The 20,813-nt window shown below is 39.5% G+C and overlaps 1 protein-coding gene across 2 annotated transcripts; it reads left to right on the top strand.

Moving 5' to 3' along the window:
* The first annotated feature begins 266 nt into the window (after nucleotides 1-266).
* ETFDH (electron transfer flavoprotein dehydrogenase) lies at nucleotides 267-20,727 on the top strand. Of its 2 annotated transcripts, XM_075149419.1 has the most exons (13): nucleotides 267-393; nucleotides 2,433-2,579; nucleotides 3,399-3,628; nucleotides 5,063-5,144; nucleotides 5,421-5,539; nucleotides 5,853-5,930; nucleotides 8,594-8,740; nucleotides 10,550-10,690; nucleotides 12,680-12,823; nucleotides 16,880-17,048; nucleotides 18,853-19,035; nucleotides 19,389-19,610; nucleotides 19,918-20,727. In XM_075149419.1, exons 1-13 carry the CDS (start codon nucleotides 360-362, stop codon nucleotides 20,079-20,081), a joined length of 1,860 nt encoding a protein of 619 aa, XP_075005520.1. In that variant the 5' UTR covers nucleotides 267-359; the 3' UTR covers nucleotides 20,082-20,727. The 2 variants fall into 2 exon arrangements, with proteins under 2 accessions (XP_075005520.1, XP_075005519.1); XM_075149418.1 differs by lacking the exon at nucleotides 267-393 and having other exon boundaries at nucleotides 2,090-2,579.
* The last annotated feature ends 86 nt before the right edge of the window (nucleotides 20,728-20,813 follow it).

The raw sequence follows: 20,813 nt of genomic DNA, 5'->3' as shown, positions 1-20,813 counted from the left end.
GGGCCGGGGGCGTCGCGCTGCACGCCGGGAGCGGCAGTCTCTCCTGCCGCAGTGCCCGGCGGCACCAGCCGGGGCACGGTCCTGCCGGCAGCGCCCGGCCCGGCCCAGCCCAGCCTACAGCCCCGCTTCCCCCGAGCGCCTCTCCTCCGAGATGCCATGAGTACCGGCCCCAGCCGCTGTGCCGCACGGGAAGCCGGGGCGGGTCTTGCCGCCGGGAGCTCTGGGAGCTGTAGTCCTGTGGCGGGGCGGGACCGGCGCCCCCTCGCCGGCAGCCGAGTGCGCAGGCGCGGCGTGACCGAGGGCCGGCGGGGGGCGGTCGCGGGGAGCGGAGGGCGCCGAGGGGGTCGCGGGCCGCCGCCATGCTGCTCGTTCGCTGCCCGTCCTCCAGCCGAGGTAACGCGCCGGCTCGCTCCGGGGGCGGCTGGCCGTCCCGAGGGGACGGGGCTGGGGCGGCCGCGGCTCGGCGGGGCGGGATGGGGCCGGCGGCTGGCGCGGCGCGGAAGGAGAGCAAAGGTCGCGGCTGGGGCGCGCCCGGGTGTCCGGACGGCGGGGCGGCCGCTGGGCCGGGAGCGGGGCCGGCGGCGCAGGATCCTGCGGGCGGGGGGGGGGCGTTGAGCGGCGCTGGATGTCAGCGGCGGCAGGGCCGTGGCTCCCCCGGCCCCGGCGGCCGCTGTCGGCCCGAAGGCGCTCCTGGCGGGGAGGGCAGCGCCCCGGCTGCGGGCCGTCAGCGCGCTCTGGCTGTCTTCGCGTGGTGCGTAAGAAGTGTAGCTTGGTTTTGAGCGATACTAGGTGTTACCTGTTTTAAAGGGTAAAATAAAGCAGTCGCATGCGTGCCCTTACTGCCGAAGTAATTGTAGAGGACACATCCCGACAGCAGTTATTAAAGAGCTGCGGAAGGGTGAAGTTTCGCCTCAGAGGCGGCTGGTGACCCGTCCTGCGGGCGCTCCCCCTCGCCTTGCCGCGGCTGGAAGCGGTCGGCAGCGTGCTGGCACAGGTTCAGCTCGCCCGCTGGGGAGAATCTGCCCGTTCAGGGTTTGGACCTACCTCCGCAATTATCAGACGTATTCTGAGCTGAATTTCGCTTCTTTCACGTGTGTGTGAAACAATTGACAGTTTTTGTACTATGTAATTCGTAGTATCATCAGTTCTGCTCAAATAAAAATATTAAGTTAAGGTATCATGTCTTAATATATAGTATAGGCGTAGTTGTTATCATGCTTGTAAAATACATTGCTTGTTCTCAGATCGTGCCTGGTGGCAGGTAAAGGATAATTAAGAGTCATGAGATGGCATGATAATATCTTTTATTTTATGTCGGTTAAGTACAAAATGTAAGTATGTCGGTGCTGTTAAGAAACCAACATAGATAATACTTATTGCCTTGCCTATAGAGACCAGTATTCTGACTCACTGCGCAGAGTTGTGACAGAGGATATTTGTGCTGGCCTTGCCAGTCGCCATTCTCAACAAAACATTTCAGTCATAGGATGTTGGTGATTTTACTTATGTAGTTTTGCAGAAATACTCTACTTTAAATATGATATTCTCCTCCTTCGCCCCTGAAATTAGAGAAAGGGAATCCTTAAAGGAAGGAAAAATACCTGTCAAGGTGCATTAGTTCACAGACCTTTTAACTATAACTAGTTTTGGTGCTAACCGTACTAGTTTTCTGAGTACAAATTGCACACATCTTCATAATTTTTTTTGTGAAAGAGGAAAATTAGAACAAGAATGCAACATGTAATAGCCCTTCTGAACAGAGTCCTATTTTGATTGTTTTAAACTTTCATTTGGTTCATTTGCTTAAAAATAAATTCTAATTTGTTCTTGCAACAATTAATGTATCTGCAGCAAAGGTAAAGATTAACTGCCTCTACTGTTCCTAGCTTTGGCTAAAGTATACTTGGGTTTAAGTCTGAGCTTTTATTATAGACAATGACATTTACTTTAGATGAACTGTCTAGTATCAGTAGCCCAAACTGTGTGTCTCAACATGTGTTGAGATGTCAGAAGGGATGAACTTGCATGTGCTTTCTCTACAGTTGTTTGGTCACTTTTAATGAAGTCTGAAATAAATCTTTTGAAGTTCAAAATGAAATAGGAACTTAAAATGTGTTTCACCTGTGTACACGCATGTTATCCTACATCAGCTGTCAGAAATGGCTGACTAGTCAGTGTATTGAGGGGTATTATGTGAAGAATGCTTAAAGGGGAGGCTATTTACTCTTTTTTTTTTTTTTTTCTGATATAAAATCATACAGCGCATTCCTCACTTGAAAATTTAAAAATCTGTGTTTATGGTTCCTCATCTTCACATCACCTGGTAGCCTTTGTGGGGGGAGCTGTTATATTTGTTGTGCCACTTGCGTCTCTGAAAAGTCGAAAAATTTGGAAAATGACTGATTTGAAAAATTTGTGTCTCGTTTTTGCAGCACGTCAGTGCTTTCATGCTCTAAAGTTGATAAAGAGAGACTGCGTTCCATCACTGCTCATCGCAAGATGTGCATCTACTGCCTCTGTGCCTCGCATAACTACACATTATACAATTCATCCTCGGGACAAAGACAAACGATGGGAAGGTAAGCGAGAAAATGCATTCCTTAAAAGCTTCTTTATTATTATTATTATTGCTCAGTTCTAAAGACACTGAAATGTGTTGCTGTTTTTTTCTTTTTACAGAAATTCTGTACTCTTAAATACAGTACTAATATACCAAAAGAAATTTTGTGGTTGCTATCTCACAATGAGTGTCTTTAGTGCTATAAAATGAGATCAGATAAACTTGATCCTAGTTATTTAAAGAAAATACATAAGCAGCTTTTGCTTTAGTGACTATCACAACAAGATTTAATTCTGTCAGGTATGTATCTGTTGGATTTTTTCAGTTGTTCTTACCATGAAAGTTTGTGAGAAAATAAGATTAGTATATATCTCTGGGCATTCCAGTCCCTACATTCAGCAATTTTAATGGCTTCAATTCCAGAAAAGGTATTGATTAATTAGTGTAAAATAAAGTAATTCTGAATAAGGGTCTTTTTTCTTTTCTTTCTCCCTTACCTGGAGTTTCACTGACTGTCTTTGATATAGCTAGCCAACTGGACTCTTAAGTTTAACATTCTAAGATCGTACTTACTTATGGTGCATAGAGATTGAGTATATGTTTTTATGGTATATCTCCTTACAACTTAAAAAGAGCTAATTTTACATTGGGATGCTAACATCCTTCTGCACTCTTCCAAGTACTGAAGTGGGGATTCTGTTAAATATTTAGCCTCCTTTTATGCAAGGTAATACTACTGCGATACCCAGTAGCCAGTTTTACAGAGCAAGGTTTAGTGAGAGAGAGGCTAGAGGAAATTGAAGATTGATTTATCTTACTATCTTTTTTTCTATTAAAGGGGTAAACATGGAAAGATTTGCAGAGGAAGCTGATGTTGTCATTGTTGGAGCAGGCCCTGCGGGTCTTTCTGCAGCTATTCGACTCAAACAGTTAGCTGCTGAGCATAGCAAAGAAATACGTGTTTGTCTGGTGGAAAAGGCTTCTCAGATTGGTGCGCATACACTGTCTGGTGCTTGTCTTGAGCCAAGGTCCTTACAAGAACTCTTTCCAGACTGGAAGGAGCGGGGGGTATGTATGAGCATATAAACACTGAAAATAATAGCTAACTAGTAATGAACTCCGTATCTGACTCATTCTGGTATGACTTAGTACCTGGGTACTTAGTACCATTTCAAAATACGTTGATCTAACAAAACAAAAAAACCCCTACCTTCTTTTTAGTCTGTTTTCTCTAGTTCGACAATGCTAAACTTTTATGTCTGCACAGATATGCTGTGGCCTTTTGTCCTGGTTTCGGCTGGGATAGAGTTAATTTTCTTCCTCGTAGCTGGTACAGTGCTGTGTTTTGGATTCAGTATGAGAATAATGTTGATAACACACTGATGTTTTAGTTGTTGCTAAGTAGTGTTTATATGGTCAAGGACTTTTCAGCTTCCCGTGCTCTGCCAGGTGCACAAGAAGCTGGGAGGGAGCATGGCCAGGACAGCTGACCCAACTGGCCACTGGGGTATTCCATACCATATGAGGTTCATGCTCAGTATATAAACTGGGGGGAGTTGGCTGGGGAACAGTTATCGCTGCTCGGGGGCTGGCTGGGCATTGGTTGGCGGGTGGTGAGCAATTGTATTGTGCATCACTTATTTTGTATATTCTATTATTATTATTATTATTATTTATTATTTTTCCTTCCTTTTCTGTTCTGTTAAACTGTCTTTATCTCAGTCCACAAATTTTACTTTTTTCCTGATTCTCTTCCCCATCCCACTGGGGTGGGGAGTGAGCGAGTGGCTGTGTGCTGTTTGGCTGCCTGCCGGGTTAAACCGCAACACCTGTGCTCTTTTATATAGTAGTCTTATTGCATATATGCAGTATGTCTGGTGCATCCCGGGATGCGCTACACGTACTGCATTGGTGCAGAATCCAGCTCCCGTGCACAAGCAGTTAAGATAGTTGATTCTTAGCAATGTCAGGCTTGTTGCTTCCGTACAATAGTTCTTCATAGTCTCAGGAAGTGGCGCATAGTGCCCTGATTTTTGTGCAGACATAGTGCTGTAACAGAGGCCTAAGATGCTTTTAGGGGGGAGGATAGCAAGAGATGAGCTGCCATCTCTGCCAGAACAGCCATCTGACTTGCAGCCGGCTGCCTGCTATCAGGGCCATCGACTAGTTGTTTTGTCTTACTGGGCTAAACATGCAAGTTGAGCCGCCTTCTTTAGAAAGGTGTAGAGTATTGATGTAGTACAAGCCTGCGTACAAACTGTAGAAGTTATTTGCAAGGCCCTGTTCCAGTTTTCTTACCTTAATAGTTGTGTTAATTCTTGCCTGATGACTGCCTCATAAGGTACTTTATCTTCTCTCTTATGATACTTTCCTATAGAAGTGCTTTAATTGACTGCCAGTTCGATTGTTTGATTTTATTTTATTTTATTTGTTGTTGGTTTTGTTGGATTGGCTAGAAAAACATAACTCTCAGTAGTGTTCCTATTTTCTTTTTTTATGTAGGCTCCACTTAATACTCCTGTAACTGAAGACAAGTTTGGAATTTTAACGAAGAAATCTAGAATTCCAGTGCCAATTCTTCCAGGTAAAGTTTGGTGAGGTGGTAAAAAGTCATCTTTCCCAGTATCTTTTTCAACTTTTCCATGAATGAAACAATTGATTTGATTCAATGTAGTACAGCAAGTGTATGTGGAATGTGATAGCTTCCAGTGATATGGTCCCTGTAGATGATGGCTGTAATAACACATGACATTACTGTGAAGACAGTAGTTGTAGAAGAAGATACAACACCTGATGTATACAAGTTTTGTTATTTTGCTTAGTGTTCTGTGTTTTATATGTGTGTGTCTTTTTTGCCTAGGACTTCCAATGGTTAATCATGGAAATTACATAGTACGTCTGGGCCACTTTGTGAGTTGGCTTGGCGAACAAGCAGAAGCTTTGGGTGTTGAGATTTATCCAGGCTATGCAGCAGCTGAGGTAATAATGACATCAGTGTGTATGTGAAAAGCGTTTTTGGAACCCACTTCAATGAACTCCCAATTTATTTGTACATTCACAACATTCCTCTTAAAAGAAGTGTATTGTGAAAACTTTGTTTCAGTGTCTAAATTCCCTGGCCCAGATCCAGCAAAGTGCAAGTGGATCATACAGTATGTTAATAAATCATAATCTTCAAGTTTGACCATTAAAGACATAGTGCTTAAAAGTTCCGCATTAGAACTATTTATGAATGGATTAAAATGACAGATCACTAAAATGTTTTTGTTTGTTTGTTTAAAAATTTCCAAAGGTTCTTTTTCATGAAGATGATAGTGTGAAAGGGATAGCAACCAATGACGTAGGCATTCAAAAGGATGGAGCACCTAAAGTAAGTAGCTATCTTCCCCATAACTAGCGGTCTAATTAGGGGAATTGTGATATATCTGCTTTTACTGCCATCAGTAGTCTTTCTGCAGGTGAAGAAAAAATGTAAAATTCAGTAACTGTCTTCCCTCTCTGTATGTAAAATGGATCAATTACCTGTGAAAGTTCTGGTCTCAGAACATTGTAAACTTCTGAGATCAGCAGAAAAAGCCTTCTCAGAAAGGAGGTTTGGTTGAGCGTGACTTGAAGGAAATATTGTAAGGGTGTTTTGGCATATGTGAAATCAGGAAACAAAGGAAAGAATTCCAGGAACTCCTAGAAAAAAGGTGTGAAGGTGAAATAGAAAGCTGTTGTCCAGCTGGTAAGCAGCAACATCTAAGAGAGTGTGCTTCTGGCTGATTTGTTTTCTTTGATATTTACAACTGCAGTAGCATTTGTTGACAGTCTGTCTACCTTGTTGGGGCAAGGTACGCACTGAATCTTTATACCTGTTTGCTGGTTGGTCACATTTCTGTATCCAGAAGGTGACTCCCTGCCCTAAATGTTGGACTTTGATTTTTAGTGGAATCCAGAACCTGTGGTAAGCGTGTCGCTTCCCTGTGCAATACGGAGGGAGAATTTGGCACCTCAGAGTAACTCAGAACAACTTTCATATAGAATTACTTGGCTACAGAAATTATGGGTACAAGTTTTTTCTTAAGATTTACTTTCTTTTATAAGGTTTCTTGCTAGTTACGTAGAGGTAACTAGTTTCAGAGAGGTATTTGCTTTCACATAAAAGCGTGGGCTATTTTTCCCACTGAAGGCAGGGGGTGAGAAGAAAAGACTCGTTCTTGTTTTAAGAGAATTTACCCAATAGAGGAGGAAGGGATGGCAGGGAGAAGTAATATATTTTTCCAGTATAATATTGTCTCCTGTAGGGGACAGACATGCTCTTGTTTCCAGGTGTGCATTTTCTCCAGTAGGAGGCACAAGTAATGCGTACAACTCGCTGCGGTGATAAAGATTAATTGGGGGTTTGGTTTGGTTTTGGTTTAAAATGGGAAGGAACTATGATTTTTTTTTTTTTTTAAAGCATCCTCATTTATTCTGGAAGAATGTGTCTATTGACTTCTTTAATGCACATAATTAGTGTGCCACTACTGCAAACTTCTTGAGTATTCAAGTGTTTTAACTGTCAGTTAGATCAGCTGATAATACCTCCAGCGTATAAAAGTTCGGGTAGATAAACATAGTTTGTATAACCTTCAAGGCAAGAATATCTTCAATGTGTTTGTACAGAGCCTAATCAAATAGGCTGTGGTTAATGAATAGTGTTTCACCTTGCAGCCAGCACCAATCACAAAAATGCCAATGGTAAAAATACGTAGTAAACAGTTGCACATTGACTCTTGTGTAGATGCTGGAGAAGGATGTTAACTGTGAAATAGAACTTTACACACTACTGAAATGTTTCAAATTCGTAAATTTCTGATATTTACAATGTGGAGTTGTAGTTAATTGATTTACTTTATATATAAATCTACTTCAAATTGGACAGTATATATTTTTAATCTTTAGATCAAGTCGTAAGTCCCTGTAGTTCTTTCAGTAATTTGTAAGATTAATTCATTTTCAGGCTGACAATCAGAAATTCAAAGAATACACAAAAAAATTGGCAAAATCTTGTAACACCTGTTTAAAGGTAATTCCCGACTAGAGGGAACATTTTCATTTGATAGCATTTTTCAGAGGTTTCCAACCAGTTAAGTTACAAGTAGATTTCTCCTGAGAGGCAATTTAAAACCAAAGCAATAAGCTTCTCCAGGACGTATGCTGGTTTACCTTGAGATGATTTCATTGGGTACTGGATATCTTTATCCAAAACTGTTTTCATTATCTTTTTCAACATTATACTTTCTGTCTCAAATCAAGCTTTTTTCTTTTTTCTCTGCAAAATTATGTATATTTAGAATCTCGAATCCTTACATTGCAAGTACAATCTACTAATATTCTCGTCCAGTGTGCTCACATGCAGGTGACGTGCTCATACATGAAGTATGCTGGTTCCCCTTATCTTACTCTCAATCTCATTGTTGGAATTTTTTATGGGAATTTTTTTTTATAATGATATTTAATGTTAGTTTAATTTTACTGTCTGTTTTAATATGTAAGATTGGTGTAATATTACAGTAACTTTATTCTTAGGTAGTGGGTTCCTTTGGGCGCAGGGGTGATGCAGGTTTTTCTGATCTGGCGTATCTGTGTAGCCTCTCTCATCTGTGTGTGGGGGGACACACAATGTTTTATTGTAACGTGACTTCATGAGCAAAAATTGAAGTGTGAAGTTAAAGTTTAAGATTCTTTGTTCTGGCAGGGTTCCTTTGCACCATATGAACGAGCAGGTGTGATATAAGTATCCTCCGATCTGGAAAAGATTCTCTTTTTCAGTGATGAATGGCGATTCCCTGTAGTGCTGCTCTACTGGAATCCCCTTACAAGATTTGCCAGGGGTGCATCATGGTGAGCTGGAAAAGACAACTGGACTAGAGCCATAGCTTGCAATGGTTTGTAGGTTCTGGGTAGTGCCACAAAGCAGTGTAAAATCACTTTATTGTCCTCCAGTTTCTTGCTGTGAGTTTGGTGTGGCAGAGATCTAACTGCTGATGAAGTGCTTTACTTTTGCAGGCTACCTTTGAAAGAGGCTTGGAACTCCATGCTAAAGTCACAGTCTTCGCTGAAGGTTGTCATGGGCATCTAGCCAAACAGCTGTACAAAAAATTCAATCTGAGGGAGAAATGTCAACCCCAGAGCTATGGCATTGGACTGAAAGAGGTATCACCTGCATAATTTTAACAATTAAGGAAAATACTGTGAAGCTATAAGATAGTTTCTATTTGCTTTCAAACTAATTTATGTAAGACATTAGAATGATGGATTTTGAGTTACACTTTCAGACTTTAGAATCTTTGTTATTCTGAAGCTGATCAGAGAAGATGCTCCCTGAATGTCTTGACTGTTTTGTTTCAGCTGCTTCTTCTCTTATATCTGTGTTGTAACTAGAGGTACCTGTGAATCCACTCTGTTAATGTCTTAATTTGATTTCAAATTACATTCATTTGTGAAATCTATTTTCAGTACTTTTACTAAATGAGAGAGGGATTCATGCTGCCTAATTTTAGGGGGTTTTAGTACCTGAGGAGGGGAGGAAAGGCTTTCTATGGATTTTCTGTATATTCATTAGAGAGAGAGGAAGAAAAAAGGGCTGTTCCAGGTGATGACTCATACTCTCTGAAACACCTTCTGCATGACCTTTTTTCCCCAAAAAATCCCTTTACTGGGCTTATAAATTGGGTTAAGGATCAGATTTCCTTTTTCAAATATTTTATACTCAGGAAATATCACTCATGAAAAAGAGCTGTATTATTTAGAATATGTTCAGAGTTTGACTATAACATAATCTTTATTTATTACTTTAAGCATGTGCTTCCAGCTATGAAATATTTGTTAAATAATTAGTTTACACTGCTGCAGAGAATAACCACTCTGTAAATGTTCCTACGTATGACATAGGATTAGTTACAATTTCTAATACCTGAGTTGTCATTAAAGCAGGGTTTTGCTGTAGAGTTCCTTTGCTTCCAGATGAGACTGTGTCTGCTTTAGCAAATGGTACAGTCCAGTAGGAATGGATCTGTAAAGTGAAATAGTTGGTGCTGATGAGCTGATATCCATACTATGCACATTTCGGGGTTATTTTTACTTCGGACTAGCTTTGGCCTAGTCCCATGGACTGAGCACCCTTTCATGACTGGAGGAATGCTTTAGATCGGCTTCTGGATCTTACTGTCTTACAGTTTCATTTCATGTGAAAGGAATCCAGTTCATGTACGATGTGAACCAAAGCACACTAAGTGGGAGGAATCGGGAGTCCCGCTCAACAATGTGCTCCTTAATCTAAGCTGCAACATGAATGTAGATGTGCCCTCCATGCTTGAGCTGATCTAATGACGCTCAGCTGCCCTCTGTCATTAGACTGCACCTGGCATGTAACTCCATGGTGAAGAGATGTTTTGTCAAATGAGCAGAAAATTGACTGACTAGTGGAAACACGGAGGTGCTTTTGTAAGTTCAGCGTGGGTTAGATGAGTACTGGAGATGTGTAGGAGAGAGCGGAGAGAGGACAACCTGTTTGACAGCAAATATTTGGATCAACTCAGACATATTTTTAAGCCTGACCTTGAAAAACTTGTGAAGAAATTGCAGTGATTCATATGAAAAAATAAAGTTTTTAAAGAAAAGAGTCAATGTAAGCATTGCATTACTTAGCAGAAGTATCTATCAAAGCCACTAATATAAAGGGTCTTGTGGTTGAATGAAAATTTTGGGTATAGCGTTGGAGTCTCAGTCATGTTTTCTGATGCGCAGCATTTCAAGAAAGAGAAGTATTAGGAAATTCTTAAATGGTAGTCCAAAACAAGTATTTGTACTTGTTACCTGGTATTTTGCTGTATGAGTTTCTGCATTGGTCATGGCAGTAAATTAATTTTCTTCTATACTTAATTGTGTGTTTGTGTTTTATTATATTATTGTAAGGCCATTACTTTGCAATAGAAAGTAATTTTTTTGTGATCTTCATTGCAGTTATGGACTATTGATGAAAAGAAATGGAAACCAGGAAGAGTAGAACATACTGTAGGCTGGCCTTTAGACAGACATACATATGGAGGATCCTTTCTTTATCACTTAAATGAGGGTGAACCTTTAGTTGCTCTTGGATTTGTGGTAAGTTGTTTTTTTCATGCTTGTTTGTTGTTGTTTGGTCTTCATTTTTATGCAATTTCTTTTGGCTGTTTTAATGTGAAGATGAAAACACAAGAATAGCGACAGACCAAATTTAGTACTTCCTCAATCTTAAGTGCGTTTATTCTCATATTAGGGAAGGTTAACTTGTTATATTAATCTGTCTTTAATCCAGTGTCTTTTATTAAGAACAAAATGGAAAACTTAGAGGTACGTTTTTTTACAAACCAAACAAATTTTGGTAAAGCCAAAACCAGATGATTGATCAAAACTGTGCTTGCAAAATTTTTACAAGTTAGGAAATATCTAAATCACGTACGCTTTGTACAGTTCAGTTTCCTCATTCGTGTGTCAACCTTGGCTGCATATGCGCTTTGTGAGAGAAGCATATAAAGTGGAGGCGCTCTGCAGTTCCACAGGCAGCATCCCTTCCATTTCTGAGATCTTCAGTTTGTTCTCATCATTCTTCACCCCCATTCGACTTGCCCTCTTTAGCAACTGTCTTTCTGAATTGGACAGGCAGCTTCTTCCTTCCTGCTGCCTCTTTATCAGAAGCATTGAGATGACTAGAGAGACTGTGTCGTACTGCCAGCCAGTGATGCAAGGAGCAATGGTAGGAAACGTTTTTCTAGCACCTGCACTCCTAAATGAAGCATGCGCTATTCATCCTGTGCGTGTGCTTTACACACAGACGTTGTGAGAGTCAGGGACACGGTCTGGATTTTTAGCAGCATGGGATTGAGGTGACCCTGGTCGCCTAGATTTCAGAAGGATTCCAGAGTGCGTGTGGCGGGGAGAAAGCTGTATTTTTGTCTAACCATTTTCTAAGAAACATGGAAAAAACTTGTTAGCTTTTCTCAGACATGCATACTTGGCCTGTGCAGATTTCCAATATTGGAATTAATAAGTATGAACAGTAGCATTAAAATTCTGTTTGTTTTTAGAAGGGTAGAGAGCTTTGATTCTTACAGAGAATGATAATCAGTAATGTTCATATTATCTCCAGTTCAGGTAGCAGAAAATCAACTTTTGTGTGAACATACAAGCACATTTTTGTCTTTGAACTTTACACCTATGTCAGTCTGAGCTGATTCTTGTAGAAGGATTATCTTGCACTTGTTTCGAAAATTGTTCGTTAACTTTGTCTAGCAAGGAAAGTAGATGCAAGCAGTGCTCTAAAAGCAGTGACCTGCCAGAGAAATCAAGGTACTGTTTGTTGCTGACTCATGATATATTTTGTTATTTGTCTGAAATAAAGCTTACAGGAACCAGAAATAATCTGTTTCTCAAAAGAGCAAATTTGGCAACATAAGTCCTTTTATGAGCATGTTAAAGATGGGAAACGCAACGTATATCTTTGAGCAAATGCTCAAATGCGTAAGATAAGAATCCTAGGCATGCAGCCAATTGGCAGAGTCTTTTTCTCCCATTTTCTGCTTTCATCATTGCTCCCCTGTGCTTTATTACAATGGCTTACCTAATTGGAAATGATAATTGACTCCGCTAAACAGTGTGAAGAACTGTTTAAAATATGTGAGCACAAGGACATAATTACCTAGAAATAATTGTTTACCTCTTCTTCCAGCTTTTCTAGGGCAAAGAGGTTTTGAAACACAAATTTAAAACAAGTTTTCTTGCTTATCCTGCCCATTAAACCATGCTTAATTTGATTTCACTATTTTATTTCAAAGACAGATGGAAGGTGGTTACAATGGAGTTAAATACTTTCCATGCTTCAGGTTTCAGGTAGGGCAGAGAACAGTCTTATAGCAGCAAATTCTTAGATTTGCTTCTACTGTACTGTTAATAGAATGTATTTTTGGCAGTAGTTTCTCCAAGTAGAAAGATCCTGAGGTTGGTTTAGTATAAAATATATTTAAAGAGTTGACGCATGATTGTTTTCTTTTCAAACTTTTGTTGAAATTTCATACTTTATTTTCATTAATGTTGCACTTTTTATTTTTTTTTAAGGTTGGTTTAGATTATCAAAATCCATATTTGAATCCATTTAGGGAGTTTCAGAGGTGGAAGCACCATCCTAGTGTACAGCCTACTTTGGAGGGTGGAACAAGGATTGCCTATGGTGCCAGAGCATTGAATGAAGGTGGTTTCCAGGTAACTTTTTCATGAAGTTTTTTACTTTGAGTTCTCTATAGCCGTGTTTTTAGTGCTGTAGATTCAGGTTGCATGCTGTTGGGAAACAACTGAACTATAACAAAGATGAGTAAGGGCAAAAGTTTCGCTGGACAGAAAAGCCTTGTTACCTTGCTGGACACTGGCTGCTGAGATTTGCTAGACTTAGGCTCTGTCATGCTAAAAATCTTCTGACATAGTCACTTTACTTTCTAAATGAAATATGAAATGGAGTTTATATTGCAATCAAATGTGTTCAGCAGCAAAGAAGCTACAAGTAATTCTTCGTTGCACCTGGAACTGTGGGGAAGAGATGGTAGCACCACTCATCTGGGTTTTTTTTGTGGGGTTTGGGATGGGGGGCGTATTTTCCAAATGACTTGTTTATCCTAGCAGGGGGAACTTCTTTCCAATGCTTGACCCTTAAGTCAGTGATGGTGCTGAAATTGTTACGTAGCTTGGCAGATAAAAGTCTTCACCTCCTCAAGTACAGATACCTTCAGTATCTTTCATGCACAACTTTGAATTTCTGCTTTCTTGGGAGATGGAATACCTTGTTCATTTTGTTCCCTTAAGGAGTCTAAAAGGTTAAATTTTTAAAATGTATTCATCAAGACTTAAGGTCAGTTGAAAGGGTTGGAACAACTTGCCGAATAAATAGTCTAGAATTTATATTTAACAGCTAAAGTCCTTTCAACCTGTTAGCTTCTCGTGGGAATCTTGAAACACAGGACATGGCTGTGTCCTGGACTCCCAGATCCATCTTCTAGATGCTGCTTTCAGTTTGGAACTCAAAACTAGCCTCTGTGTTCTTGATCCGCAGCCTGTGTGCGGGGCTATTCCACTCTGCTCTCTGACTACTTTGTCTTTCTTTTTTGAACCTCTTCTTCAGTGTAAATGTGGCTTTGTGCAGCTTTTGCAATATAAGTAGAATTTCAGCAGCAGCACAACTCTTGTCACAGTCTTGTGGAGTTAGGCTTTGACACCAGTGGGCATGTCTGGGACTGAGTCATGTGGGTTCACAAAGCAGCTTCTTGATTACATACTTGATACACATGTAATCAGTCTGAGGGTTGATTACTTTGTCCACTCTCAAGTGGAAATATGTCATATCGTGTTGTAACACGACTGAGTTACTAGCTTATTTCAGAAACCATTGTCGGTCCATTATTTACACAGATAAGATACAAAATGCCAAGATGTTTTAATCTAGACTTCTATACAAGAGGGGCTTCTCTTTCCACCCCATGCGCCGGTTTCTCTGTAACAGATAGTCATTATTGAATTTCTGGCTTTGATGAAGTAGCCAGATTGTGACTTCAGTTGCATACTCCTTATGCTGCTTGAAACATGTGGCTGAAAGAACATGGTATTTTTTAAGTCACTTGCATTGTTTGTGCTAAGTTACACACACAGTAGGACTACAGCTCTTGCGCATCTCTGCCTAATCTTTGGACGACTTCTTTGCTGGACTTAAAACATGTCAGTTACTTTGCACTGTTCCTAATATAAAAGCATGTTTTCTGTGTTTTTTAATTTCCTGTAGACAGAATTGTCTAGTTAATCATGAAGTCACACTTTTAAATAGCCTTTTTTAATACATGCTTTCAGTAAAAAAAGCTTTATTGGTGAGTCACTTAGGAAGATTTTTTAAGATTAGCTCTTCTTTTGCATGTGTTGCTTTGATTAATAAGTGTAGCAGTCTGACTCATTTGCATCACTGGAGTCCAGGAATATTTTCTTATGTAAGTCGTTCTGTAGCTCCGGTTTTCATTTTGGTGACAGTATTGCATCAAATACGTGTATAAAATTACCATCAATCTAAACTTTTTTGTTATAGATAACCTTATGACCATGTTCTTTAGTCTTTAACATATAGTGATGCTAAGTTGGTGTGAGAGAGAGAGCACGAGCTCATGGATGTTTCCCTGATTTTGTAGCTTTTTCAGATATGTGGAGGGAGGGGACAGAGTTTAATAGACTACATCTACATAGCCGTTACCTCTTTTGTTTATTAAAATTGCAAAATCAAGCACTTAAAATTAAGGAATTCCCATGCAACCTCTGTTTCGTCTCCATTTTATCAAAAACTTGGAATAGATTTAAGAGTTTTGTGGAAAAAATAAAAGATGTTGCTGTTGGTGAGCAATGTATATTATGAATATCAGGGGGAAAAACCTTCATATTGATTACCCATGTAAGTATCATACATTAGACTTGCTTAACAGTTTTTCAACCCTGAGCCGAGCTAAAGGGAGGAGAATGTGGGGTTCCCTGTCTGCTGGGGGGGGGACTCTGCAGGGAGCAGGAGTCTCCCCTTCTTCCCTCCTCAAAACCAGCCTTGTTTTGTCTATTTGCTGCCAAGAAGGTGTTGGCTTCTTCAGGTGCTCAAGGTTGAAAGGATTTCACCCTGTATCTCAGGGGCAGGGAGGACTTGTGCCATGCTGGCATGATGTGTTCCTGCAACTCGATAAACGGAGTGTGAAAACAGGCACCAAGTGCCATAGTACTAACAATGAGAATTACTAACAAAGCTGTAGTACATGTAACCTTTTGTGTTACATGACTAACCTCATTTATACTTTGACAGTACGTTGGTCACTAAGTACCTATTAAGTGAAACAGTTGTTGCAGAAGAAAAACACTTGATCACCATCTTTTTATGTAATTCAAAGAGTCGCTCAAGAAATCTTTCTATGCTCATGTCAGTGCTGCATCATTGCATCCTAATAGATATGACAGAATAACTGTTTTCAGCCAAAGGTCTTGTGAAGAGAGAGGACGTCCTACATCTTAATCCTTTGAAATACTGTTATATAGCTGAACTTATGACTTCTGGTCACTGAAAAGTAAGTTAAAAGTTGTAGCTGTGTTTTCAGTCTAAATTACCTTTCCTACGAACCAAATCACTAAGTCTGCGATTAAACAAATTGCTCAAAACACAGGGGCAGTGCTGTGTAGTACAACTTTTTTAGTGATTACTATATGAATATTCAGAAGTAGCCAGCCCTGGGTGAATAAACAGATAACAATTGAACAAGCAGAAGAAACAAAACATTTTTTTCAGATCACCTTGAATTACAAATTTTTGACATTTTTCATGAAATAAAACTACTTGTTTGGGGTCAAATTATTAAGGCTATTAAAAAATTAATTCTTTCAGGCAGCTTTAATAAAAGCAGTATGCTAGATTCAGAAGCGCTGCTCAGTACTAAAGACTTTTGGAGGAACGCTATGTTCATAACTTAGCTTCAGCAATTTCAGACCTAGGATTTGATCACAGCTTTCTGCCTAAAGCGCTGCAGTCAATCCACGTTTTGAAGCTGCTCCCTAAAATCTTAATCTCATTGGATGAGGGTGAGATTAACTACCCTGATAGTTGAGGTATTCCTTAGTTAATCTAGGCATACAACATAGTATATTAATACTATAGACCTGATGTTTGCAAATCATCTGGCTGTCTTAGTTTTGTGAGTTGACTGTCCTCAATGACATTATGCTTCTTACAGGAGTAAGACAATGATTTTGCGCCAAAAATATATTTGTTGGCTGCTGACCAACTTCTAAAATAAGCGGGCCTGGGGGGGATGGGGAGGGCACTGCGCAGTTTCATAGAAAAGATTTGTGGAAAAAAGCACTGAGTAATAAACTGTTAGATGAGATGCATACAACTTACTGTGTGGAAAACAGGAACACAAATGTCTTTTTGGTTTTTTTTAAAAGAATTCACTTAAACTTGAAGGAGGAAAAGCATATCAGTGAGTGACATTACCACAGTCTTGTTGCAGACAAAGCAACTGGAGAGGGGATACAAGGAAAATGTTGTCTTGTCATTATTTTATACTCAGCCCCAGTACAATGTCTTTATTCTTACTTGCTTACTATGCCAAAATTCCTTGATTAAGTGGTGTATTTTTAGATAGTGCACATGCAAGTCTAAAAATGTAAAGGATGCTCAAGCCTCATGCCAGTTTCATTTCCAGAATGTTATTTTCACTTTAAAAAAACAAACCACCTTTCTTTCTGTTTCCTCTTCAGTCAATACCCAAACTCACCTTCCCAGGTGGATTATTAATTGGTTGCAGTCCCGGACTCATGAATGTTCCTAAGATCAAAGGGACACATACCGCAATGAAAAGCGGCATGTTGGCTTCAGAAGCCATCTTTAGCCAATTAATCAATGAAAATCTCCAATCAAAGACAATAGGTAAGATCACTGCACTTCGATTTGTAATTACCTTGTGTTCAATTGGAACCACCAACAGCTTATCGGTAACTAAATGTGTCTGAAGGAATTAGTTGGGAATGCAAGTAAATCATGAAATGAGTGTGGTGGTTTAAAAAGATATTTATTGTTTATTTACTATTTGTACTGTTAAATGATTTAAGAAAGAAAGAAATTAATAAAGTTTATCTTATTTATTCTTAAGTATTGATCCTAGTGCTAGAACAAAGGTATGCCTCTAATGAGCATCTGAAAAGTAATATGTGGAAGTAAACAAGAACAGTATATATTTCATTCCTACAAATATGCTAAAAATTAGCACTTTATGATTCAAAAAGTGTTACTGAAAGACTGCAGAATCAGAGCAAAAAAAAATTAAAAGGAACAGATTAAATGTAAGCAAAATACGGTGAGATTTTTCAAGTTTGCTCTTCACTGCTTTGTTGTTAGGATACCTTTTTCCTTCAGTCCTCTTTTTCTGTCTTTAATTTTACAGTCTTCTCAGTTTGAGACTACGCGTATTTCCTATTATATGTAATGCAGGCACATTGAAGTGATCACCTGATCCTGACCGCATTGTAGCGATTCATTTCAGCCTTGGTTGTTCACTGAAACCTGTTAACAAAGACTGTACAGAGAGAGAACCCAGTTAGAGTTTCAGTCATTCTGGAGGTGGACACTATAGCCAGGTGCCACGATTGTTATTTTAGAAATCTCTTCTGCGTAATGGTGGATTCTGTCCTAGTGAGCTCTTGTTCAGCTGAAACATGCAATACACGTTGCCACAGAGGGTATGCTGAACAATTAAAACTTCAACTAGTGTAACAGGTTAAAATGCTTAGAACCCATCTGAAACAATAAACACTCTTGGGGAGTGTGCCACTCTTGTTTGATTACGGATAGGTTTTATAAGCTGTTTACAGTTTCATCAAGACAGTAGAATATTACAGCCCACTTTCTTCTCTGTGCATAGATAACGAGCTTTTTTCAGAGCCTTATGCGAGACTGAAAATATGGACTGAAGCATGTTTTCATGTATAGACAAGGCTTAAAACTTATTATTTAGAACATTACAGTAGTAATGGAGAATAGTGTAGGGGAAGCGCTCAGAAAATTTTTATTTGAAGAAACACTTTTTTTTCTAAGATAATTACTTGGCTTTAACTACACTGCAGTAGATGTGTCATGTCAAGTGTGCAGTATCTAGCATTTGTAAAGAATACAATCAAAGAGTTTAAATCAAGAGTTTGTAGTCTATATATCTCATTAACTTGCTGATTACAAAGGGACAAAAATTGTTCTCTAGCACTGGCATCATCCATTGGGCCACAGTTACTGAAATCAGAATGTTTGTGGTTGCGTAACTTGCAAAGGAAAAGCTTTTGAACTTGACAAAATTACAAAACTGGCTCTTGGACCACAAGTAAACTCTCCTGGTCAATTCTTAGATTCTATGAGGGAGTAGCCGTTTTCCTATTGAGATGCCAATATAGCCACCTTGCTGGTTATCTTTATATTTTGCTGAGGTTTGAGGCAATTTAATGCTGCTTGTGGGTCATTTAATAGAGGCTACAAAGGAGCAGTAGATATCTGCTGATAACTATCAACAAAACAGATCTCTTCAAGAGACTGAACTATGTTGTCTAGTATATTCCTAGCTTACTATTCTGAAATTCTTCTTTTGCTGCATTTGTTGCTAATAATTGCCTTTACTCAGCAATTATTTTTTATTTCAAGGATAGTCTTTATGTACTGTAGGTACCTAACAAGTAATGTACTGCCTTAGGACTTGATGTGCAAGAATACGAAGAGAACCTGAAAAAGTCCTGGGTCTGGAAAGAGCTGTACGCAGTTAGAAACATCCGACCATCCTGCCATAGCATACTCGGTGTATATGGAGGAATGATTTACACAGGTATATTTTATTGGATACTGAGAGGAATGGAACCATGGACATTGAAACACCCAGGTAATTTCATTATCTCCTGAAAGAAGATACTAAATGTGTATGTCAGCCTTTTCTGTTCTTATTTGAAGCTAGAGTACATCTGGTCAAGTGGTGAGGCCTTAAAGTGTAGAAAAGAAATCAACGATAAGGCAGTGAAGCAGACTTTGTCCTATTACCTAGCATATAATGTAAATGAAGACATTAAAACACTATTCCACTTAGCATAGTTTTTTGTTTCATGAAAAAGGCTACCTTTTATGAAATACTTCATTCTGATGACAAGGGAAGTTAAAATAGCTTAATTAAATTGGTCTTGAGTAACTGCAAATTACAGTAATTCTATACTGAAACTTATTTATTAAAAATATATTTAGGACCAGATTTTGCTCAGCTCAAGCCAGCCAAAGATTGCACGCCTATTGAATACCCAAAGCCTGATGGAAAAATCAGTTTTGATCTCCTGTCATCTGTGGCTTTAAGTGGTACAAACCATGAACATGACCAGCCTGCTCATTTAACTCTCAGAGACGACAGCATCCCTGTGAGCAGGAATTTGGCTGTATTTGATGGACCGGAACAAAGATTTTGTCCAGCAGGTAGGTAATGAAAATGTGTGTCTGAGCTGTTTTTGCAAGATGAAAGACTTAAGTATTTCAGGAAGAGTCCATCTGGCCTACCACTTCAAGCATTCTATCCCAATCCTCCTCCTAGAAGAGGGTTCAAGTGCAGGTCTTAAAATATATTAACAGTACTTTCATGGCAAAATAATTAGTAAACATGGAAGACGACAGTTGAATTACACTAGTAATATACTTCCCTCATTACGCTTGCTGGTAAGTAGTAGAGCATACATGCAGGGGGAAACTGTTCAGTGAAGTGATAGCTCTCTCTTGCTCTTCGCAGGAGTTTACGAATATATTCCTCTGGAAACAGGAGAAGGATCAAGACTGCAAATAAATGCTCAGAACTGTGTCCACTGCAAAACATGTGATATTAAAGACCCAAGTCAGAACATTAACTGGGTAGTGCCTGAAGGTGGAGGAGGACCAGCTTATAATGGGATGTAAACTGACGGGAGATCTATTCAGTGACTTCTGATCACCCACAAATATTTTATGCTGCGGTGTAATTAAAGTACAGCACTGACTTGAATGTTAAAGAGTTTGAGACTAATGTGCCGTTCTGAATTTTAGGTATGACTGTTGCATTAAATGGAAAGTTGGTGCCTTCTGGTTAAACCCTAGCCTTATTTAAACAGGACTTCTTTACAGGAGTTGTGCGGTAGGCAGAAGAAAATTCTTCTCAGGATTGACAAAGAACTTTGGATCTTGGATTTATTGCTGAAGTTCAGTGATAACAGGAGCCATATCCAGAATCGTGGGTATGGTGGAAGAATTTAGTACCTACCCTTAAAAAAAAAGTATTTTCTCTCTCTACCTGGAGTGATTTACTATATGTAATCCTACCCTGCAGTAGGGAAAATACATCAGTCTAGAAAATCGTCACTTCTTTTAAGTGTTACACATTTGACATCGAATTTACAGTTAGATTTTTTTTTTTCCCCCTGATGATAATAGGGAGCCCATCTGCAATACAACCTGTAAAGCAGTTTAAGAAAAAAGTGTAATATTGCACCTTCATTGTATGTCTACCAGCATTTTTATTCCTTACAAGAAATCAGGCCTGCTCTAATAAAAACTCTAATAGAAACTGCCTAAATTGTCTTGGTGTGAAACCAAGCTTCTTAGGAAGCACTAACTATTAAGCTGCAAAAACACAGCCACTACTGATTTACACAT

The sequence above is a fragment of the Calonectris borealis genome, chromosome 4 (assembly GCF_964195595.1).
Source record: "Calonectris borealis chromosome 4, bCalBor7.hap1.2, whole genome shotgun sequence".
NCBI classification, from domain to species: Eukaryota; Metazoa; Chordata; class Aves; order Procellariiformes; family Procellariidae; genus Calonectris; species Calonectris borealis.
Note: the sequence above shows the minus strand (reverse complement) of the source record. Positions and strands in the feature narration are given on the sequence as shown.